At 39.8% G+C, this 25,328-nt stretch overlaps 1 protein-coding gene across 3 annotated transcripts in view; it reads right to left on the bottom strand.

Annotated features, from left to right (window-relative positions):
- The window catches only part of SNAP91 (synaptosome associated protein 91), a 50,984-nt gene extending 28,223 nt beyond the window's left edge, over positions 1 to 22,761 (bottom strand). The window contains exons 1-6 of one of the 3 annotated variants that reach the window (XM_053460080.1): positions 22,669 to 22,761; positions 21,797 to 21,940; positions 3,263 to 3,405; positions 2,738 to 2,813; positions 316 to 418; positions 57 to 150 (exon numbers count right to left, since the gene is read on the bottom strand). In XM_053460080.1, the coding sequence (XP_053316055.1) occupies positions 57 to 150; positions 316 to 418; positions 2,738 to 2,813; positions 3,263 to 3,405; positions 21,797 to 21,926 (546 nt within the window). In that variant the 5' untranslated portion in view covers positions 21,927 to 21,940; positions 22,669 to 22,761. Of the gene's footprint in view, positions 1 to 56; positions 151 to 315; positions 419 to 2,737; positions 2,814 to 3,262; positions 3,406 to 21,796; positions 21,941 to 22,271; positions 22,344 to 22,668 lie in introns of those variants that run through there. The other 2 variants (XM_053460078.1, XM_053460079.1) reach the window with 2 other exon arrangements.
- Positions 22,762 to 25,328: the final 2,567 nt, after the last annotated feature.

Below are 25,328 nucleotides of genomic sequence, written 5' to 3'. Positions count from 1 at the left end.
CACACACGTTCTGTGCCAGGAAAAAGTTACGTGCGTGACTGTAGCTACATACTTACATCAAACTCAAGGAGAGCATCTATCTGTCCCTGGAGTATTGGCATGCCCTTTAGCAACTTTTCTGGCACCATCGTCCTCATGACTCCTTCAGCTCTGCAAAGGGATTTCATGTTAGACAGGTTTGGGTGAAAAGCTACCCACAGGATTTAAGTTTTTTTTCAGCAAGGGGATATTTCTACTTTTTTGGGGGGGTTTTACAGGGTATAGAACATGAATACATGTTTTCAAAAAAATGTTTCAAAAACAACAATTCCATACCCTTTCTTTACTCTTGCGAAGTCAAATGCCATTTGTCTGTAGGAGAAAGCTTTTTCGTTGAGATACCTGCTGTACCGCCTTATAAACGTGGACATATCATAACCTAAAGAAAAAGAAACAGTTTTGATACTTTAAGGGTTATAATGTATACAAAAAGTGACAGGCTAAAATGTTCAAAGGTGGTCCTGTCTATGGCAACCAATGGAATATTCCTGATTAGTGAACCATTAAAGCAACTGCTATGGCAATAGGACCACTTTTCAAGCACTGCACCACAATCACCGTGAAATTGTACAAAATGCTCAAAGCTACTGTGGCAAACAGAAAACAAATTCCGTTTCATGATGATTGTCCGCTGCCATTAAAAGCATGAGAAGATTTGAGAGCCGACGCTAAGAAGAATGTAAAAGATTTTTTAAAACAAAACATTTTAAATAAAATTGTTCCATTAACATTTCTGGCCAAGGAGAATAAAGCTCATAGAGAGCTACTGTGCTAGAATGTTCTCTGCTTTTCACAAAAAAATGGACAAATCAATATGCCAAATATTAATCAGAAAACCTGGCGTATTGTAGGGCTTCAGGACTTCAATCAGACAACAGGCATATGGGGGTGTATGTTTACAATTGGTATATTGTACCATAAACATTAGAAAAAGTATATTACGCAAATGTTAGCAATAATAATCCGGCTGAAACTGTGTTATTGGACAACATTAACAGCATTTAACAAGCTATGTGGGTTGAAGGTTTTAGTATTAGGTAAGATTCTTAGAGCTTGATACAAGTACTTACACAGCAAGAGAGCAGTTTGTTTAGCTTCCTACAGAAAAAGAAGCCCCAAAGACTGGATATGAGCTATGAAGGAATCCTAACTAGCTTCTACCCTTGTAAATATACATCATAACCAACTAAGACTTACTTATACGAACAGTTTCACAAGACTACTAAACATAACCTGACGTGATATCCTATAACTCGACGAGCCTTGTTTTTATATGCAGATAAACAGTTTAACAAAGTGGGCAAGCCATGCCTGGGGGCCTCATTAAAATCATTGCTGCCGTGAAAGATATAAAGCCTTTCACTTTATGTAGTGGAGGTGTCTAAATGACTAAAACAAATTGAAATACCCTTCACTTGGTATTTTACCTCTTCCTTCTCGGCACTACCCGATCATAAAGAAAATGCAATATACTGGTGAGTAGTAATCACGTAAAAACAGGAAGTTAAGATAACTGTTTCTAGTTGTGATTTTTTTTATACTGAACTATAGCATTCAGTATGGAAAAGTGGCAGATCCCCAAATGTCTTCTTGTGGAGCATAACCAGTCTATTCTCTAACAATACATTTGTTTAATCGATAACCATAGCTGGGAATTTTCTGGGTTTGACCCAGGGCCTTTGCCATAATCTTAGGGTGAAAGGGCAAACTTTCTGGGTCACCCAGTCTGGAGTTAACTCCTTATTATCCTACACTGTTGTGATCATATATAAATATCCCAGTTGGTGCTTTTGCAAGGTTTCCATAACAACCAGTATTAGAGTCATTTGGTAATACATTTGGTGAGTCTCTATGTAAAATCTTCCCGATGGGCTAGAAAAGGATTAATATTTCAAGAGTCTCAGGGAAAGCTCTTTTAAAAAGTTCCCAGGTATGCCAGTTATTGTCCTAGAACAAAGCTATGAAGCAATGGAGTGTTCTGGCCTAGGTCAACTAAGCTTCATGTTTTCATTCTGGCTAGCACCCTTTGACCAGCTGTACTGGTCAGGGCAAATGACCCTATGAGGAGATGGGGCTTCCCAGCTGCTCAACAAGTTGGGTCTGTGCTTCATCCGGCAGAGACCGCCATAGTATTTTGTATTGAGCAACCTTCTGGGGCAGACAGCCAGGATATGATGTCAAGCAGTGTTCCCTCTAAGCTGTGCGCTTGTGCGCGCGCACATAGCTTTTTTAAGAGAGCGCACACATCCAAAAATTGTGCGCACAACAGTTTTTCCCCAAAAAATAAAAAAATAATTTTTTTGAAACTTTATGCGGCGCGGATATTGTGCGCACAAAATATTTGCTCTGTGAAACTTTTTGCGCAAGAGAAATTTTCTGCGCACGCCACCTAAGAAAAATTAGATGGAACATTAATGTCAAGTCAAAGTGTGGTTCACAAAGAAGACCCACAGTGAAATGAGGAGGACCCCCTCTAAGATAGGTTCTGGGGATTGTACACCACTGCTCTGAGGGCAAGTTTATATCCATTTTCAGTGCAGGTTAGAATATGATCTGTAGCACAGCAATCATACAAAGATGGCAACCAAACCACAAGAAAACGCAACAAAATGATATGAACGAGGTGAAATACATGCATGTACTGTGAAAGCATTTTTCAAACAAATATTATATTTAACACGAAGAAATATTTTCTTACCATGTGATCCACTTTTGTCCAAAAAATTACTAAGATTAAATAGTGTATTCCGTGATGCCAAATACTGGATAAACCTCTGAAAAAAGAGACCATACTGCAGTTATCCAAATCCAATACATTTATTAGTTATTAGCATTATAGTGTTTTACCCTTTCGAGTTGATCCATAACAGTATCTAGCGAGAGTAAACACCAACCCTTCACTACTGAAACCACTCAACTAATCACCCTATTTGTGGCTCCTGCTATATATTATATTTAATAACCAAAATGAAGTTTTCAAAAGTGTTAGAAATGTTTAAAACCTTATTTACAAAAATATAATTTGGTAGATATTGCTAGTTATTTACGATGGGGCCAATTATTAACAAAAGTAAGGGTAATTAAAGAGCGTTGCCGGGAACAATACAAAACAAAGCCACCCTCATCTATATTTACTGAACATATCAATGGAAATTCTGAATACCTTTAGATTTCCTGTAACTGGTTACATTGTGCATTCATCAGCTGCAGCTGGCATCCTTACCTCATTGCCATGGACCATCAAATGATGAGTTGTGACTAAGGCTTTGAACACAACCACCCAGCTGCTGTTAGTTGCTCGTTCAAACAACGTGTCAGCCATTTGAGGAATATTCACGTTGGTTTCATTGGTAGCCTGGATTAAATCTGGGTGGGGGGAACAGACAAATGTAAGGAACGCCAAGTAAAACAGAATATGTCATGACATTATGTAAAAAAAGAATTTTTGACATTTATTATTAGGAAGTGCAGTTGTCGATAGAGATTTGCTGTCTGGTGGCTTGCTACTTAATGATTCTGTGTATATATGTGAAAAAGATCAGAATCAAAATGCCCAAACGGAAACAGTCAAAAAATTGATTCTCACAGACTTACGAATGCTACATGTGTTTGAAGGGGCATGCTAATGCGCATGGTAAAAAAAAGGCACCCAGACCTTCAGGAGTAGTACGGCAGCTCGCTCACAGCTGCACTGTAGACAGAACTATGCACGAGGTAAGGAGGAGCGGGAGGAAAGAAGAGACAGGGAGATATGCCCAAGCTGCACTGAAGGTTGAGGGAGAGTGTGTGTATATGTGTGTATAAGAGTAGGGAGTTTGAGTGAGTGTGTATTGTTGTATGGGGTTACTGTGCATGTGAGTATGACAGTGTGAGTGAGCAAACGACGTTGGCATGTGTGTTACTATATGGTGTTAGTGTGTGCATTAGTGTATAGTTTTAGCGTGGTGGCAACGTATGGTGCTAGAGGTCAAGGATGAGTCTAGGGTTAGTGGTGCCTGGGAGAGGGGGAGTGTGTGTGTTTATGCATGTAAATGTCTGTTGGTAGAGTGAGTGGGTGACAGAGCAAGTTTGCATGTTAACGTGCATGTGTTTGTGCATGTTAAAGAAATATTGCACCAAGGTACCATTAAGCCATTCAACATTTAATATTTTACGCTAATAAACCTTACCAGATGTGTGCTTTTATTTTTTTCTTTAAAGGACTAAATCACATAAACAGATTTTTTCAGTTTCTATAGCAACGACCTATCAGAGCCTGCTTTTGTGTCACGTACTTACTGCAAAAACTCTATGAGAAAAAATTATGATTAAAAATATTTCTTCGACGGGTTTGCTCATTTAACAGTAATGCTGCAAAATGATTATGATTAAAACATACTCCAGAATGTGTGATGAAAGCTAGTAATACATTTCAGTGAACACCCATATACTAAAGACGGCAATATAGTTCCAGAAACGCTATAGTCAAATCACCAAGGTCAACCATTGGTTAATACTGCCTTTCATTCCGACATATCCTCTAACAGGGATATTAAAGAGCTTGATGCCGCATCTCTTAGGAGTAGCTTGGGAATTCACAGGTTAGTCTTCAATTAGTTCTCAACACTGCACACATTTACAGAGCACATACAATTCCCTAACGCGCATAAGGGAATCCAGCCAAAAGCAGCAGGCGGGCGGTGAATCAGCACGGTCGTATGTTATCTTCTGTACACTTCCCTGTACCCCTGTGAATGTGCCAAGGGGATATCAAAATATAGCAAAGAGTTTTGACATTTATAATTCAAACATTATATATACAGTGAACCAAATTTATGTTATGCCTTTTATCAGAGGCAAACATCAGAGTGAAGAGGTGGCCAGATGAAGACCTAGGAAGAATTATCTTCTAAATGCAGGCATACCCCGCTTTAGGACCTTCACTTTAAGGACACTCGCGAGTAAGGATACAGTTACAGCACAATCATCCACTGTTAATATGCGCTCACGTCTTGAGAATAGACACATAACAGCATGACTCCAGCTTGTCTTTTGATCGTCTTTTGAGTGTCTTTTGAGCATTTCATGCTTTGTAGCAGAAATGACCCGATGACTGCAGTGCAGAACATGCATTGATAAGTGAAAAAAGGCAGTGCTTCATTTTAAGTTTATTTTCGTTTTGCATACATGCTCTGGACACATTGTGTACCTTAATGGGGGATATGCCTGTGGTGAAGACATAGTCATGTGTCAGTATGGACTCTTCAATACAAAGCTCATGTTAGCCTACAACAGGCTGCTACTAGATGTGCCGAACCTTGGCTCAACCTTTACCTTTTATTTATGTATTGTCTATAAGAAAAGTCGATGCAAAACAAAGCTGATCTAAGGTTAACGCAATTGAGAGTCATAACTTCTTTTTCATTCTTGAAACGTCTCTAAGGCAGTAAGAGATCTATCGTTATTTGAATTACAGTTTAAGCTCTGTAACAATTGGTATCTAACCCCTAAAAGATTATCCTATATATATCCTCAACACCCTACTATATGTTGGAGATATGGTGCAGAAAAAGGAAACTATTTACACATGTGGTGGTATTGTAAAAAAAATTTTGGGATATAGCCTTTGATTTCTTAAAACACACAATGAATATCATAATTAAAAGAGATCCAACAACAGCATTGATACACCAAAGTTGGCCTTTTCTTACTCTGATCCAAAAAACATTTACGATACATTGTTTTTTAGCAGCCAAAAAGATAATTGCTAAACACTGGAAACAAGATGTAGACTTGTCTAGAGCCATATTGGTTTCACAGGTAAAATACCAAATATTAATGGAAGAAAAAATTAGCTGGATTTTAAATTCATCCATGAAAATAAAAAAAAATGTGGAAGGATATATCTAATGCTGTATCAAAATCTCTTGAGACATCCCTGAACATATAATTGAAATACAATTCCTGATCTCTCTTTTAGAAACTTTCACTAGCCAGACCTGCACTCTAAATGATTGTTATAACTTATGATATACATGTTAAATTAACAACCATTGTTAAGTCTTATCTTTTGTATTTTGTATATTAAAATAAAAAAAAAACAAAAATAAAAATAACTTCTTTTTCATTCTTGCAAAATATTTAAAAAATATTGAAAGGTTTTATTACAAGAACTAAAAATCAAGGAATGATTGCATGGATATATTTGAAGATAAACCATTCCATTAGTGGGCGAAAAATGGCACTAGCACATCTATAGAAGAGAATATATCACCATCGCTATCCATAGCATCTCCCTCTTTCAACTTCTTCTCCTTATCTATTTCCAAGTTATGGTCTGACTCTAAGGTTTGCACACAAAAGTTAAATTCATTTACATGCAGTATATTATACTGTGAACTCCCTGTCCTGGATGTATTTACCCCTTAAATAGACAGCTAAAAAGTAACGAGGCGGAATAATTATTCATATATCATAGACTACATTAAATATTTCTAATTCTTACAGATTATTAATGTCCTTCAACCCAGACTACAATGGCTATAACATTTGAACCTAACTCAACATTTGTTCTTGAATGTCTTCTGGTGAGCTATACATTAGGCAGGGCCAGCTCACCCCTTCAGTCTGAAACTCCACTGCAAACTCACTAGCCAACTCTCATCTTAGTGCATAAACTCTGCTAGACCAAGCAGTACCCCAGGTAAGTAGTTGTCAATATTGCGTGACCCTGTTGAAAACCCTCCTTACACCTCTCATCTACTGGAAAATAGAGTTATGTCCTTTACTCAGAACGTGCCCAACTATTGCCAGGACCTGACAACTCTAGGTCCAGGTTTACTTCAAGTAAACAGTGATTTGTGGCACAAGTCAGCAAGACTATCTCTAATCAATTTCACATGTGCAAATTATCACTCTTGCCTTTCCTTATCCCTTACGATAAACAACAACAACCAGCAACAAATGTTAAATGTAAGATTTGCGACAGATCCATTTTAAAGGAACAATTCAGCCATCATGGGCCCTTGTGCAATTAATAGTACAGTGCCCCTATGCATATGAACTGCCTCCTGCCCCCAAGCTTTTTGGCTTGCAGGAAATGTATTGCGCCTAAAGCATCTTCTGTGACCCATGAACACATGCTCACAGGCAGCCAGCTCTGACTTCCAGCAGAGTTCCAGGGAGCATGAGACACCCTGTGTATATTTTTAACAAATCTTCAAACTATCTCAGAGCCTTCCAAAAACTATAATGAGTTATTGACACCTTTCTCATATTCATTAGAGGGACACTCAATAATATGCACTTTAATGCATATGATAGACGAGTGGTACCTTAAAATTTCTGCGTAGTCCCTATTGAAAATAAATGGGGGATTCAGTAGATTTCTCCATTTGCATTTTCCCCTTTCCCTGTCCTCAGCTTTTTGTCATGTAGGAGATGCTTTTGTCTCAACACAACTCCTGCCACGTGTTGCTCTTAACATCAGTTAGCTCCAGTGCTGGCTCATCGATGCGTTCCAGGAAAATGGGTGTTTGTTCGATATTTGTTTTGCTTAAATTTCTAACTTGCCGCCCCAAGCTCCATTTTTTTTTTAGCGGAGGAGAGAGAGGGGTGTTTTCAGTACCAGCTCGGCGCCCCTCTCTCCCCTCTGCGAGCCCTCTAGATTGGTCTCGGTGCCGGCTTGTAATGTCTTGGGCCGGCCCTGGGTGTAGGCTCTTTCTTTTTTAAATGATGACGGACAGAGAAGGGGTTGAGGGTAGAGGAGGTCTCCATGTCCGATTACCTTTTACGGCAAGAGCATATCTATAGATTCGACTATTATATCATCTTCCATATAGCCTTTTGCCACGTGATTACAACACATGTCCCTGTCACTCATGTTTCAGTTATATCTAATGCAAATGTATATTTAAAGAAATCATGCATTTCTTACAGTGTTCTAGTGACTCCCCAGTATGCAAGCACCAGAAAGTGTTGTCCCCAAATATTAATGGAAGTGCTTTCCTGTCTACGATTGGCTGCTCTAATAAATCACAGCTGAACACATCTCCTACCATATGATATACTAACCGCCGGTGATCTCCAGCGCTGGCTAGACAAGTTATTCAGAGAGGCAGATTTAGTAAGACGAACCATACATATGCATAGATGTCAAAGGGAGTGCTTTCCTGCCACTGCCAATTTTCCAGAAGGTAAGTATTCTATTTTGTTTTAAAGAATGTGTATTAAAGTACTCAGAGTATTTTAATGTCCATTCTTCTTTGGCAAGGCTGCCTGGGACATTAATGTGCCCCATGAATTCCTTATGGGGGCAATGCATGGTACTGATTAGCTCTTAAGCAGCTGTATATTATGGAGGGCCATGCTAAGGCAATGCACACAATATATTTTCTTTAAACAAAATCTTATAACAGCATGCATTGCATTGCTTAGCTCATCTATAACTATTCTGTTTATCATTTGTAATAGAGATGAGTTACACAAATAATTTTCCATATGGCCCCAAACCTCTACAGTCCCCTTTCCTAGCTCCAGACACTGGTATGGATTTTTTTTATATATATCAGTCCAGTGGTGATTTACACCATTGTATTTTGTTCATTCTGGTTTGGTTTGTTCATAAGGTATATTTCTTTCTGAAATGCTGGGGTGTTAAACATAAGGTTCTGCTAGTCAATCTTCCCTGTTTATATACATTATAAATTATTCCCTTCTGTTTTTTTTTGTTTTTTTTAATTGCACTTGAATATAAATGATTTATCAGATTGTTCTTGTTGTTAAATTGCCTTTTTAGTTTTACAAAAGTTGAGAACTGAAAAATAAATGCAAACATTAAAGTACCTAGAATTCACAGAAGGTGGCAATGTATCTGCAACAGAAGAACAAATATTTTACCAGCAAGTAAGTTATGAATGGAGAGTAATGTTTTACCCAACAAGAACACCATTCATGAATGTACATTCCAGATACATGCTAGGAACTTTGTCGATTTTTGGGATGTAAGAAAAAAAAACATACATTAATCTCTGATAAATAAGAAAAGAGCATGTTAACTTGTGACTCACCAGTAGACACTTGTGGATTAATAGAATTTTATACCAAAATGTCTTCTCTATATATAACTTTGTGGACAAATTTGACCAAACAACAAAACATGGCAAAAAGGAGAACTGAATATATAAGTATAGGCACACAACCTGACCTGGGGAGGCTCCAGGAGTTAAAGGTCCATACGAGCAACTCTATTGGTCCCAGGCAGGGAGCTTCCCTGGCATCCACCAATGAAGAGCAGCTGCCCTTCATTGGTTGATGCCAGAGGAGGCCCCTGCCGGCAACCAATAGAGTCGCCCGTACGCACCTTTAACTCCTGGAGCCTCCCCAGGTAAGGTTGTGGCCTCTGGAGTTAAAGCTCCATACAAGCAACTCTGTTGGCGGCCGGCACGGGGCTCCTCTAGCATCAACCAATGGGCCATTTGGCCTGGGGAGACTAATGGCTTAAGCGTTACAGAGGATCCTGCAGATTCTCTCCATATGCACTTGCCCTTCTCCCCAGCTTTATTCTGTGCAGATGTGTTCAGCTGAACACCTCTCCCTGCATGTGATATACCTCCTCCAGCACTGGCTCAGCAAATACTGTAGGTGGGAGTCTATTCAGACCCCGTGAATATTTTTGGAAAGTGCTCCCACTGATTTCAACAGGAACGATTTCCTGCCAGTGACAGCGCTGTTTCTTCTGTGTCATGCAAGAGCTTTAATTTGTATTTATTACTTTTGGAACAATGCATATTAAAGTACTCACAGAGTACTTTAAATATGTATTCTTGTATAGTGGGGGGTGTAATGGACATTAAAGAGCATGCTAAACCCATTAATAATACAGGGTAGACATCAAGATCACTATATTAATAACCTCCAAACAACCAAATTTAGTATAGTAAGAGAACAAAGCCTAAAAATATATTAGTCTGCACAGAAATATTCTGCAAAGCCTACGGCAAGACATGGTCTGAAGCAATGACCCACAGAGTCTCTGAGCTCATTTAAATTCTTTAGATGATTGCTTAGCAATAACTTCATAAAGATGGGCTTATGTACTAAAACCTCTGTGGGAATGCTTTACTAGTAACTGAGTGCTGACTCAGCCACATACCTCCTGTATAGCACTAGCGACAGAATGCTCAACCAGCACCCTACTGGATGGCGTGAGCAGCTGAGCACAGTATTGCCCGTCACTGAATTACACGGACTGAAATAGGAAGGCGTTACCCTTTATTCTTCAAGTGCCCATCTGTTTCTTCAGTGCTTCACTAGAGCGACACATTGAATAGACAGCATTTATCAACCTCTGCTATAAATCTGATTCCCCTACAGTTGTAATGAAAGCAGTCAAACATCGCATTGCAAGACACATTGGCCATTGATAAATAGAAGAGCCAAAGGACACCCTGCATGGTAATAAATGTTATTAATGAAAAAGGGATTAAAAAGCTATTTAAAGAAAATAAATCAGGAAATGGCTGTCAGATTTAAAATGGTTACATGTACCATCAAAGAACACAGTTGAGGATATTAAAGCAGTAGAATGAAATAGTATATTAAGGACTATTTATATAGTGGGAATTTTTTCCCATTTTGACAATAACTTGTTCATATTTGTACTATTTGTTAATTAAAACAAAATTGGGACTTGCTACATAAATGAGGACAGGATTAAACTAGCCTACAGGATTTGCGATTACCAGCAGCCAACAACTGGGAACAAGTCTGGTAGCCCACTAGGCATTTGCGTTGCATAGCCCTAGGGTAGACCGGGCTTGTCAAAATGGATTTATATATTTAAGGGGGGAAAAAAGATGCAGCAGTTTACCTTTCCGACCTTTTTGCATAATCTATTATAAATTAATAATCAGATCTCTTTTCCGTCTTGCCCATTAATACATATATAGTACAATGCCTTTTGTTGTAACACTAGCTGTGTCTTTATTGCTTAAGTCCTTGGAGAGGCATTGTAAGCTTGTTTCAGCAGGGCTCTCCTCAACTTTTGTTTCTGTAAATCCAAGCTAATTATGTACTGCTGGTTATGTTCTGTTTATACTTAATATGATGATGCTATATAGATCAATAAATTATTACTATTTTAAATGAATTTTCCATCATGCACCAATACAAATTCCCTTTACTATTCTTACACATCACCTTATTTAATACATGCAAACACGATGAACTGAACTGTAGACTATTTCAACATTATCTCCATAGCTTTAGTCTGTGGGGGTTCCCTTAAGGAAACAGGATAGGATTCTCTATTCTCCGATTACAATATTTCAAACAAGATGATATTACGGGCACGGCACAAAACTGATCTTCCTGAGCGGAGATCTATACTCAGTTGTAATGCTGGCGCAAAAAGATTTAATTTCTTTTGTAAAACGCCTCCCAAAAAGAGAAAAAGCCACAAATAAAAAACACAAATATGTGTTTTTCGTCTAAATTAACTACATTTATACATCCCCCCATTTCGGCAGAATTGGACCAATTATTTTGCTTGTGTAGCGATTCAAACAGAAATCGGAGAAATTAGAGAAATATTTATAGGTTAAATGTTGTTGGGTCGTCGGGGGCCACAAACACAATGGAAAAAGTTATGCTTGAGACCAGTCGGTTTGCCACCAATCTACCAATCAAACTGCCGGATAATTAAAGCAGAAAGTGTATTTCTGGGCCACTATTAGGCTGCATGCCAATGTCTGTTCCACACAATGATACTGAGCCATGATTACTGTAAGATGGGTGCCAGACCTTCTGCATTTATGAGCCTGCTATTCGAAAATAGAACACTACTAGATTTACAATTGAGTCATCTAGTACTCCTGTTCTTTACTAGTTCTAAATATACAATATTCTGCCATATCAGTAGATTCTAGCATTGGTTCCCAAGTATGGTGTGCCTATATACACAGGGTGCTCTACTTCATTAGTGGACGTTGAAGTAAGGTAAGAAACTTTTGGACCACCTGGAAAATCTTTATATTCTGAACACTAATTCAACAGCACTATGAAACTATCACAGAAGTCTCTGTGCCCTAGGCTCCTGAAAGGGCCTGAGGCCCAGCCTCCTCCCTACAGACTATGGGCCCTGGCCTTGGAAGAGGTTCTGTTTTTGAGGAGGTGGGTACAAGGTGTCCGTTGGGACTACTTCTTCCCCCTGGTACAGATTGTGCAAATATTGAGCAATGTGCAAAGGTGGGCCTGATTGAGAAGCATATGTGTTTAGCTGTTACTATTGTATGTAAATTACCCCCTTGTACTGTTTTAAACACCAGTGTGTTTCCCATTAAACAGAGTTCATGATTTTACCCTCAAGCGTCTAGTTTTGGCTGATGTTTCTTGAGGGGAAGGCGGTAGCGTGGCCAATAATAAGCATTAGGTTCAGCGGGCGGGGTAGTGGAGGAATATACCCATTTGAGGTACTGAGATCTGTTACAAAAACTTTTATATTTTGTAGGTTCTTAGCCACATAATATATTGTTCTGTTGAGGGTTAATAATTTATTTATACACTACCAGGTGTAAAATACTAAGTTAGAAGTCCAAACTAGTATCACAGACAAGATAAGGGTAAGTGCAACTATAGCCAATAGAGTATGAGAACATGGATATTATAAGGTCTAGAAGACATGATCATTTAAGAAAACATTTACAGCAATCCATGTATAGATTAAACGTTTTACTTGTCTACTTCATTTATTTTTTACGCACATAGAACACTGAAAGATCAAGGAACGTCTAACAGGACAAGAAAAAGAGGACAGCCTGCTTATAACCAAGTAGAGCCAATTTAGACTCAAATTACACTCTTTTAGTCTCATCAAAAATTTAAATACATAGATATGATAACTTAAATGTACTAAAAGCCTACATTTCTATTAAATATTTTTTTCTGCTGCCAATTTTCAGTCGGCGTACACACTATTTTAAACCATGTGCATTGTTGCTTTTACACCTCTTGTATCATCCTGAGGACCATCATAGCATGTCCTGGAGACAGGGGAGGGCTGGCAGCCTAAAGCCTGGGGGGCAAGTCTAGTCAAGTGGCCCATCACGCCACTGAATCAGCCCACCATCCATACCCATCTTTTCCTAACTTTCTAACATATTGATGTAATGTGATGGGATTCGGAGTACACCAGTACACAAAAAAAAAAAAAAAAAAAGTGATCATACACGGGAGGCCAAAAGCCACAATTTACTGCCACTAATCCTTTTTTAATAAAATAAGCAGGTTGAAACAGAGTAAACAACACAAAACCTTTACTTTCCCTCTCACTGTGACTACAAATTCAGGGGGGCGTTTTATCTCTGGATAAAGTAAAAATTAAATAATTTATTCCTACAGCAAGTAAAGTGCCAGATAACCAAACACACACACCAGGGCAGGCTCTGCCACACCAACACCCAAAAACACACACACACACACCAGGACAAGCTCTGCCACACCGACACCCAAACACACACACACCAGGACAAGCTCTGCCACACCGACACCCAAACACACACCAGGATAGGCTCTGCCACACCGACACCCACATCCCGATAGGCTAAGCTACAACAATAAAAAAAAAAGTATTTTCCACACTGCCTTGTCATTGACCTCATTGACATTGTTTTTGCCCCCTTGTGTTTTGCCCCCAGGCAGCACTATGTGTCTTTATGCCCTCAGCATGCCCCTTGCTTTAGTATTGATTTATGTAATGGCCCCAGCTGCCCCCTTGTGTATTGATGCCACAGCACAAATAAAATGCTGCCCTGTAGTATGAGGATGTATATCTGACTAGTTAGTACCTTCCATGAGTCTAATGCATCCCCCATACTGCAGGGCAGCATTTTATCTGAGCTAGTCAGCAATATGTAAAAGTTATATGTGTCCTGGAAAACATGGCCGATGTGGTCACCCTAATGCCCCCACAGCCTAGTTTATTGACCCCAGCTAGCCCCACATTGTATATTTATCCCATCACCAAGTCCCCCCCCCTTTAGTATTGATTTATGTGATATGCCCAGCCAGCACACCCCCTTGTGAATGAATGCCACCTTTGCCCCCAAACATCCCCCCTGTGGCATCCTAGCCTCAAACATCCCCCCACTTACACATCCATGCTTTCACACACATATTCATTCACTTAACTAATTCACAAACATTCACCTATTCAGATACTCATTAACTCACTCATTCACAGATACTCATTCATTCCCTTAATCACACAATACACTGAACATAAGAGCATAATACAATAATTTTACCAAGAGTAACATTAACCGGTTTCAATTCATGGAACAATGTAAAAGTAAATGATACCTTAAAGTTGTTTTTTTGGGGGGGGTAAAGGTGAATGAGCTCCAAACTACCCAGTATCTGTACTATCTGTAGCCTAGAAAGCAAGTGTGTGGACCCACCCACTGTATCCCCCTTGTCCCAGGAAGCAAATGTTGCCGAGTATGTAAGTGTACATACAGTACGAGTACCTCGGAGGGTGCAAGTGTGCATGGTAGCGAGCCGCAGAGTGCAAGCGTGCATGGGAGCAAGCAGTTTTATTTAGGCCTTTTTTTCCCATTAAGATCCAATGTTTGGGGGTCATTTTATAAATCAGGGTCCTCTTATAACCAAGCGACGGACAAATGTAGGTAGCGTACAGGAGATGTCCAACCTTGCCTTACCTATGAAGGATACGGGAAGCACTATTTCAATGGGAATAGTTTATATATATATATATATATATATATATATATATATATATATATATATATATATATATGAAATGCTCTAGTGGACGATAATTACAGATAGCAGATTGTTTTACCAGTTTGGTAGGCAACATCTATTCAGTATAGATGATGAACAGAAGAGGAACACAACAGTTCCCTTAAGGTCATCGTTATGTTAATTTAAAAGGCAATCATAGTGTGCCGTGGAGTATGCAGTAAAAAATATGTGATGAGCAGCTGTGCAGGTCATGAACCAGTATTCAAAAAATGTAAGTTAATTAGTTGTATTATCCAACATCTAAAATAAAATCCAATGTTTATTTGCAAAAAGAAATAAAAAAAACATTAAAGTATAGAGCTATACTACCATTACTGTGCAGATGATACATCCAACCGGCTAAATCATTTCCTAGATAAGATACACTTACTCGTAGGTGCCCTGCAGACCCAAAACACGATAGAGTAGATAAGGCTGATAAGTCTACCACTGACAAACAGGGTCAAACAAAAAAAAAAAAAAATCAAAATGCTGCAAAGCCCAAGCAAGCACAGACACTTGTGCTAACAAGTAGCTAGAAATATCCCTGTAATTGAAAACATAGCAGTACTCTAACACACACAAACACTAAAACCATCAGCAGAAGTATAAAGGGCAATGTGTCAGAAATTAACATAAATTAACAGGGGCATCAATTCACAGGATAAAAATATAATTTTGCCCAATGGTAAGACCACACCTTGAATATGCTGTGCAATTTTGGACACCTATTCTAAAGAAGGATATTATTGCACTGGAAAAGGTACAGAAGCAGGCTACAAAATTAATAAAAGGAATGGAGCACTATAGTTATGAAGAAAGGTTAACTAATTTAAATCTGTTTAGTTTAGAAAAACGTCGCCTCAGAGGGGATATGATAACGTTATATAAATATATTCGGGGCCAATACAAACCATTGTGTGGAAATCTGTTCATAAACAGGACTATGCATAGGACACGTGGTCATGCATTTAGACTGGAAGAAAGGAGATTTAGTCTAAAGCAGAGGAAAGGGTTTTTTTACAGTAAGGACAATAAGGATGTGGAATTCTCTGCCTGCAGAGGTAGTTTTATCAGAGTCTGTACAGACATTTAAACAACAACTGGATGAATACTTGCAAAAACATAATATTTAGGGATATAATTTTTAAATTATGGGGAAACAGCTTCTTGAACCAAGGAGAGATCTGACTGCCATTCTGGGGTCAAGAAGGGATTTTTTCCCTAGTTGCTGCAAAATTGGACAGAGCCAAACTGTGTTTTTTTGCCTCCTTTTGGATCAACGGCAAGAAATTAACAGATATGGGAAAGGCTGAACTTGATGGATTTTTTCAGCCTATGTAACTATGTAAATAGAAATTTAAACACAACACATTATGATAAATTGAATTACCGTATTTGCCCGATTATAAGACGAGGTTTTTTAAAGAGCAAATGCTCTGAAAAATAACCATCGTCTTATTTTCGAGGACGTTTTCTAATCAGACCTCAAATAGAGGTGTGACTACAAGACTAAGATCCAGATCCACCACAGGGAGGGTAAGAGTGGCATATGGGGGGAGTATAAGTGGTTTCTGGAGGCAGACAGGCATTTAGGGGGGTTAAAAGGAATATCAGGGAGGCAGAGTGGTATATAGGGGGTTAAAAGGAATATCAGGGAGGCAGAGTGGCATATAAGGGAGTATACGGCATATCTGGGGGGTAGATGTAAGGAAACAAAAAAATAATTTTTCTCAATCATAGTTTTTATTAAATATGAAAAATAGTTTACATGTGAATTAATATTTACTAGTAACATTTTTCTCTTAAGGTAGTCTAATATTTAGGCTCTTTTTTTTCCTAAATTAAATTTTCACATTTTGGGGGGTAGTCTTATAATGGAGCAAATACGTTATTATATACCGAAATGTACAACAAAGAAGAATGTCTAATACATTGTATATAAGATATGCCTTATTATCAATGAAATAAAAATACAAATCATCACAGAAAATAAATGCATAGATATATTATGTCAGATATTAAACTCAGATGTTAGCAGCTCACAGGACTTGGTTCTTCGCAATGTATAATGAAATCAGAGAGCTGAAATGTTTAACATGCTTATAAACTCAGATTTCAAGGCATACTCCTCACTGGACCATAGCAGAAATATACAGGATTAGTAGATTCACAATGTTTAGTTGGCGCTCATTACTTGTTTAGAGTGAACTGCCCTGACAGTAGATGAGGGAGAAGAGAGATGTGCAGCTGGATGAATAAACCTCACTGGTACCCACGGCAAGATTCATTTAAGATATTAAGCTAGAGATCAAAATCAAGATAGATGTTCTTAAAAGAGGAAAAAAAGGTACTGCAGATACTTGGTTAATTAACACATAAAGACATATCTATTAAAAAAATGACGTGGCTCCGCCATTTTGGGGAAGTACTCCAAGAGGCTAGAATATTGCAGACAGATTCACAGAGAAAAAGAAGTGCGGAAGTACTTGGATAATGGAGCTGAGACCGAGAAGCGGGCAAAGAAAGAACAAGAAGAGGCAAGAAAAGAAACGAAACTGAGGAAAAGGAGACAGGGACTAGGAAGCAGTAGGCGGAGGATGTAGGGTGACATTGATAGTGTGATAACAGTGAGATCAACAGGGTCATCTTATTTTCAGGCCTTTTTTTAATTCATTAAGATTCAAAGTTTAGGGTTTTGCACAAATACTGTATTCTTCTTATAAGATTTATTTTAGTGGTATTTATGTAAAAACTAGTGTGTGAAAACATGATTCAATAAAAGCTGGTGGGGGCTTTATAATTACAGCAAGCATTCTTGTTTGAGTCATGGCATAGACGATGAAGTGTCCCATATGTGTGATGCACAAAACGCATGCCTTGTTCCATCAGTAATTATGGTCAAAAACTGAATGTGGTAAATATTCACAAAGAGAAATGTAATTATAAAAAATAAAAAACATGAAGCACTATAACAAAGTCTGCACTAAGGCAGTCTGTACTTTTAAGGTTTGTCAAAGAGAAATTGATAGGCAGTCATATTGACTAAGTTTAACAATATATGGCAAACAAATCCAGAATACTTCACACCATCCCTTTGTTTATTATTGTTATCATATTCCGATAGACAGAGTTAGTAAACCGGTAGTTTTACTTATTAGCTAAAAAAAGTAAGAGTAACAGTGCCTCTGTCACCTTGACATACTTTATTCCGGACTAAAGATTTAGAAGTCATTATAAGCCAAATTATGAAAATATATATTTTCCCAGGAAGAAAGTAATCTTGCTTTGCGCCTTTAGTCGGTGACATACTGGTTTAGGCCTTAAGGGCCTAGAGTGAGAGGATCAGAGGACACCCGATCACTCTCAGTGGGCCTGTTGGGGAGATCTTCCGTGAAACCATTTACTCTGCCGAGATTGGTGTCCCAAAATATCTTTTCAACTCATTGCGAGGCTTCACAAACACAACAGTGCATACAGACAGACCACAAATTTAAAAAGATCACTGAATATGTACATTATCTTTCTGTCACAATCTATTGTTCAATATATTCTACCCGAGTTCTCCAAGTCTATAATCCTCCACTACCTCATCTGAAAAGTTGAGAGATACAGTCCCACCTGCAGGGTCTCTGCAGTCCCAGCATAAAACGTGGCATTTCAGGGATTAATCTCTTTAGCTGGACACTCCAGCCACAGTATGCATTTGAATGCATATGATAGTTGACTGGTCTCTTTAAATTTCCATGTGGTCCCCTTTGAAAATGCATGGATTCTGCAGAATCCCCCATATGCATCTTCTTATTTTCCCTCTACTTGGCTTGCAGGAGATGTGTTTGGCCAACAGACTCACCACCAGTCAGCTCTGCATCTTTAATTTGAACTGAAGAGCTTTCCTGCCTCTGGTTGTCTGCTTCACCTGGAATCATCCAGCTGTACCTTCATAAGTTAATCATCACCAAACACTTCCATCCACAGTCTGACACTGGTCACCAACAACCTCTTACCAGGAGTTACATTCACCCAGTAGACCACTTTGGTCCTAGTCACACCTTTAATTTCAAATACTGGCACAAAGTTAGACAGCAAGGTTAATAAAAGCACCTGGCTGCTCCTCATGGGTTCTAAAATTATATTCTTCTAGAAAAAGTGAAACTTTTGGGTGACATAGGCCCTATTATGTCTGTTGAAAAGCAAGCAACACATTCTACATTAAGAACTAATACCAGTGCTCAAGAATGGTGACTGCGGTGTCATGGTTAGGGGATATCATTGAAAGAACCATGGATAATTGCCAGGCCACTCATCTGTCAGCTGAAGCACAACTGTGTCAAAGATGCAAGACAAGGATGTGTAATATACAAGCTACTATACTGCAGAGTGGATGAAGAAGATGAATGGATGTATTGGAATGGCCAAGTCAAAGTCCAGCTTTACACCCCACTGAGATGAAACCAGAAACAAGCAATTGCTTTAGCAGTTCCAGAAAACAAGCAGTTGCTGGAAAACACACAAATGTCACTGTGTTAAAGCAGTTCTGCATGTCGCTATAAGTAACTACAGGAAAGATTTTCTTGCAGTTACTGCTGCTAAGGGTGGCATAACCAGGTTTTGCCCCAAACGGAAAACAATTCATTTACTTACAACAAACGTATGGTATGTAGGTATCAAAACTATGTTTCTTCAGCCTTGCCAACACCGGGGAATAGCACTAACCACTATAACAAATGAACCAGGGGTGTGGTAGTAGAAGGAAGAATATATTACAGCTCCTTCATTTTCTCCACTCAGCATTAGTGCAGTGAAACAGAGGGTGAAGGAAGGTCAAAGACAGATATAAAGATGGACGTTGAGAACAATACAATATATATTTCATTGATGTAAGTATTTCTATCTTCATCCCACTGCAGGTGAAGAGCCTGCAATGCACTGCACGGGATAACAAAATGATGATTGATTGTTTGGTAGCAGATGTAATGGATTGTGGGGCAGTACTAGCAACAAAGAGTTAATCAGTTTATTCTGCATGGGTTTTCACAATTTCTCCTTCCATTGCACACAATTATATTTATATCTATGACATAAATTAAATTATATATTAGATAGAGAGAGAGACAGAAAGAAAGTGATCTGTATTCTAGCATGATTTAAAATCCATCTGTAATATGAGGTCACTAAGTCTACTACTATAAAACAAGCTAAGCTTTTCATGATGCAACCCAAACTTACGGGTGTCACATATTCTTCCTTAGTGATACGAAAGTCAATCCTACAATATGATACATGAAACTAGGCCCTATTCATAGGAGTCATATCAGACCACCAAACCTCAATAAATATTAACCTCTTAAAACCCAGACACATGAAACCAAACAGAAGCTCATTCTACCCATAAATCCATTTAGATGGGTTATCTCCATCGCATCAGGTTTTCCAACAGAGAAAGAAGGAAGACGCTTAATTTATGTGTAAGTACCACATTCTAATAAAGCCACTACGGTCGGCAGTAAGTGTTACAGTATGGGTGCTGGACAAAGGCCAGGGGTCTCATACAAACTGGGTGCTGGACAAAGGCCAGGGGTGTCATACAGAATGGGTGCTGGACAAAGGCCAGGGGTGTCATACAGAATGGGTGCTGGACAAAGGCCAGGGGTGTCATACAGAATGGGTGCTGGACAAAGGCCAGGGGTGTCATACAGAATGGGTGCTGGACAAAGGCCAGGGGTGTCATACAGAATGGGTGCTGGACAAAGGCCAGGGGTGTCATACAGAATGGGTGCTGGACAAAGGCCAGGGGTGTCATACAGAATGGGTGCTGGACAAAGGCCAGGGGTGATATAGAGCATTGGTGCTGGACAAAGGCCAGAGGTGATATACAGAATGGGTGCTGGACAAAGGCCAGGGGTGATATACAGAATGGGTGCTGGACAAAGGCCAGGGGTGATATACAGAATGGGTGCTGGACAAAGGCCAGGGGTGTCATACAGAATGGGTGCTGGACAAAGGCCAGGGGTGTCATACAGAATGGGTGCTGGACAAAGGCCAGGGGTGTCATACAGAATGGGTGCTGGACAAAGGCCAGGGGTGATATAGAGCATTGGTGCTGGACAAAGGCCAGGGGTGATATACAGAATGGGTGCTGGACAAAGGCCAGGGGTGATATACAGAATGGGTGCTGGACAAAGGTAGCGACTGACTGTTATACAAAATAGGTGCTGTACAAAGGCTGCCAGAATGGATGCTATACATAGACTGGGGGTGTTACACAGAATGGGTGCTATACAAAGGCTGGGGGGTCTTATACAGAATGGGTGCTATACAAAGGCTGGGGGGTGTTATACAGAATGGGTGCTATACAAAGGCCGGGGATATTATATGGAATGGGTGCTATACATAGGCTGGGGGTAATATACAGAATGGGTGCTATACATAGGCTCGGGGTAATATACAGAATGGGTGCTATACATAGGCTCGGGGGTAATATACAGAAGGGGTGCTATACATAGGCTGGGGATAATATACAGAATGGGTGCTATACATAGGCTCGGGGGTAATATACAGAAGGGGTGCTATACATAGGCTTGAGGGTAATATACAGAATGGGTGCTATACATAGGCTCGGGGGTAATATACAGAAGGGGTGCTATACATAGGCTTGAGGGTAATATACAGAATGGGTGCTATACATAGGCTGGGGGTAATATACAGAATGGGTGCTATACATAGGCTGGGGGTAATATACAGAATGGGTGCTATACATAGGCTGGGGGTATTATACAGAATGGGTGCTATACATAGGCTGGGGGTAATATACAGAATGGGTGCTATACATAGGCTGGGGGTATTATACAGAATTGGTGCAGTACAAAGGCTGGGAGTATTAAATAGAATGGGTGCTATACATAGGCTGGGGGTAATATACAAAATGGGTGCTATACATAGGCTGGGGGCATTATACATTGATATTGATACTTACAGTCCAAGTGCTTCTTCTTGGGCCCCATCACTTCATGAGTGGTCGCCTTGCATACTGCCCTGGCCACGGCCGAGCCGGTGACGCTGTACTGTGCGGCTGCAATGCGATCTGTCAGCGTCTGGCCCGACATCTTCTCGTCCTCTTCTGCCACAAACAAGAGACTTCACATTAACGCGCAGCCCCACCACCACCTACTTCCACGCAGACCGTCCCCCAGCCCCCGGTACAGTGTGTGCGAGCATCCACCGGTACTCGGGAGGGCAATGACACCGTCCGCATCCCCGGGTATCCTAGTTACCGCAAACCACGGAGCAGCCCGTGCCTCCCTCCCCTCCTCTCCCTTCTGTCTTCCTTCGGCAGCAGCTGCCATCATTTGACAGCCAGACCCCCACCCCCTACTCTGCACATGACAGCAGCGAGCTGGAGACCCTCGGACAGGGAGTCCACCTTGCTTTGTACAAATGAAGCAATTCACCTTGTCAGCCTCCCAACGGAGCAAAGCCTTGTACACCAAACCACCCTGATGTCCCCTCTTCTCTCTCACCCAGCGTATCCTCCTCCCTGACAGCCAGGGATTATCACCGCCCCACCCCCACCCTGCCTCTCACATCTTGCCTTTAATAATTAAAAGGCCAAAATGCCGGCTGATCTCTACACATTGGGGACGGGGGGCACCAAACAGCGCACCTCCGCGATGCAAAGATCCCCATCACCCCATGCACCCCCCCTTCTGCTGCCATAGGATGCCATTAACCCTTTGTCGTAAAGAGGGCCCTGCACTGCTCTACCGAGATACCTTGTGCACAGGTTATAGGTAGGGGACGTGTTGCTAATGAATGGGTGCAGGGGGATCAGGTAGCACGGAGTCAGACCTGTGCCTGGCTCTGCGGGTTATCCTTCTTCCTTGCCGTCCTCCTCCTCCTGCTGTAACTGATGCTAGAAGCCAAAGACTCTGCCTGTTCCCTCCCCCAGCCCTCCACACAGGGAGGTGTGATCACCTACGCCTATTACAGTAACCCCCCATATACTGTAGATAGCTGCACCGCTCCCCTATTCTATTTATACATAATATAGACATAAACATTATATATATATATATATATTATATATATATATACTCACATACATACATACACGTTCTATAGAAAATAATTGCCTTGCTACAATACAGATTTTGGAATGCATATATGCGGTATTTTTCATATAGCAAATAGGATATCCAACTGTATTAATGGTTGTTCTTTTATTGCTATTTTTGGGGGCGGGGGATCAAGTAATTTATATATATAATTTATATATATTATAAGCTGGAGCTCCCCATACATTAAGGAAATGGGTTTAATGTAAGTCTGGATGATGCAAGGTGTACCTATAGAATATAAATAATTTAAATAATGGTTTTCACCATCCTTTTTTTTTGGTACAAAAATCCCCCTTGGCATAGTAGCTTCTAAATGCTATGTTCTAGTCGCCCCCCCACTATATTGTCCCAGTGGGTGCTACCGATTGTTCCACTGTGGACCCAAGGGATGGATCATCATTGTAAAAGCCGAACGGAGCTTGTATCCTTGTTGTCGTTATACCCGCCATGAAACCTGGTTTGCAGGCTATTCAAAAATAAATGTAATTATTTGCTTGATCGCAGAAGCATCGCTGCTTGTTACCAGGTGTGCGCGTCAGATCAGCGCTATTTCTCCCTACAATGATCAATGGTTTATTCTAATCAGGTGGTGCATTTATAGACAGGATAACGGGATTAACCCCTGCGCCGCTGTCACAGTTTAACCCTTTACGTAGTAAACACTGAATAAAAAAAAAGCACGCTTAATGCCGAAAGAACACTGCCAGCTAAGAGAGGAAACATTGTAGCAGCAGTGCAGATATATGAAGTCATTTGCATACAAGCACTGCAGTACACGAATTGATATTTAGAAACAAACAAGGGATATTACTGCGGTGAATTCGAGTGAAATTTGTTGGGTTTTGGTTTTTTTCCCAATATTAACAAAAAAAAAAGAAACAAAAGATGTTCTCTCTTTGTGAAGCAAGGAGCATCTCACAGATGCAATGCATGCCAAACAGGCACATCAGTGTCTGGTAATCCTCAGGCATGGAGCAATGCAGGTTTTAATAATAGCTCTGCATCAATACAGGCCTATTAACCAAATTCCCTAAACCAATTATTTTTCCACATATCCGTACATTCACGTTAGAAATTAAAGGTCTTATGTACAGAATGTGGTCTTATCACCATAGCAACCAGTGGCATGTTCCTGCTGACTGGATCATTCCATAGTTTGCTATGGTGATAAGACAATTTTTCATATTTTTGGACCAGAATTAATTCTTAAACATGTCCCCCCCCGCCCATGCGTGCTCCAAGTGTTAGATATTGAGAAGAAAACATAAGGAGGTTTATAACGTTCCTGTCACTCAAGTATCCCCAATTTGGAGGGAAAGTCCCCAAATCAGAAATCATTTCTTTAGGACTTTGTAGAATTTATTATTATAATATTCAGTATTATTCATATTTCACGAGTATAATTTTTTGCATTGCCATTCACCATGGTGAATACATTTAATGGCGTTTAAAGCAGAAACACAAGTTGCTTTTGAAATATAATTCACCTTTAAAATTGAGAGCATTTCAGGGGACAGACTATTGCCTGAAAATATTTGATTATGCTACAAGGTGTGAAACATGGTCTGCAATAGTCCAGCCAACAGGATCATTATATTGGTTGCTATTGTGATAAGGCCATGTTTCAAACATCGCTAAATAATGTGTATATCCCTGTCCAAAATTATTAGGGAGATATGAGATTCCATGTTTTATACAGTACAACCATATGCAAACCATGGGCAGCCCCTATATGGAGACTAACATCATAAAAATTCAGCATGCAGAATACCAGGTTGCGGTTGTGGAGTAATGCTTATAGTCTGAATTTCTTTTTTTCAAAACAAAAACAAACACCTATACTGTCAGAATGGACACTGAAAAAAAAACACACCAGGATCTCCAATGGTCATCCCATTTTCAGAGTGTTCTGCTCTATTGCTCAAAACAGGCGAATATGGAGGTTACTGGCTTCCAGAACTAATCAATAAAAGTAAACTGCTTTAGAGAGGCTTTCTTAGTTCTCATAAAACACAGCTATCTAAATGTCCTACCATCCAAAGGTTTCATGCAAAAGGCATTTGGTTATCAAATTTCCTGGATGACAGGGAATCCTGAAGCATACATTGGGTATGAAACCAGATGTAATCGATTGACATGTCCCTAGAGATACTAGAGATGCCTCAATTAGACACACCTTTATGCTTTCGTGAAATAAAATTTGAAGCTAAGTACTCCCCAAAAACGAGGTCAGAACATTCATGAAGTCTACAACAGTGGACACAATTGCTTATAATGAGTATTTTATTAAATCTGACACCAATGGTTACAACACAAACCACTTTGGATAAAGTGATAGGAGCAAAGGTGCACTAGACAGCCTTGGTCCATGCAATTTTATGATCAAAATGA

This window comes from Spea bombifrons, chromosome 3 (assembly GCF_027358695.1).
Source record: "Spea bombifrons isolate aSpeBom1 chromosome 3, aSpeBom1.2.pri, whole genome shotgun sequence".
NCBI classification, from domain to species: domain Eukaryota; kingdom Metazoa; phylum Chordata; class Amphibia; order Anura; family Pelobatidae; genus Spea; species Spea bombifrons.
The sequence above is the reverse complement of the archived record's forward strand: the minus strand, read 5'-3'. Positions and strand labels throughout refer to the sequence as shown.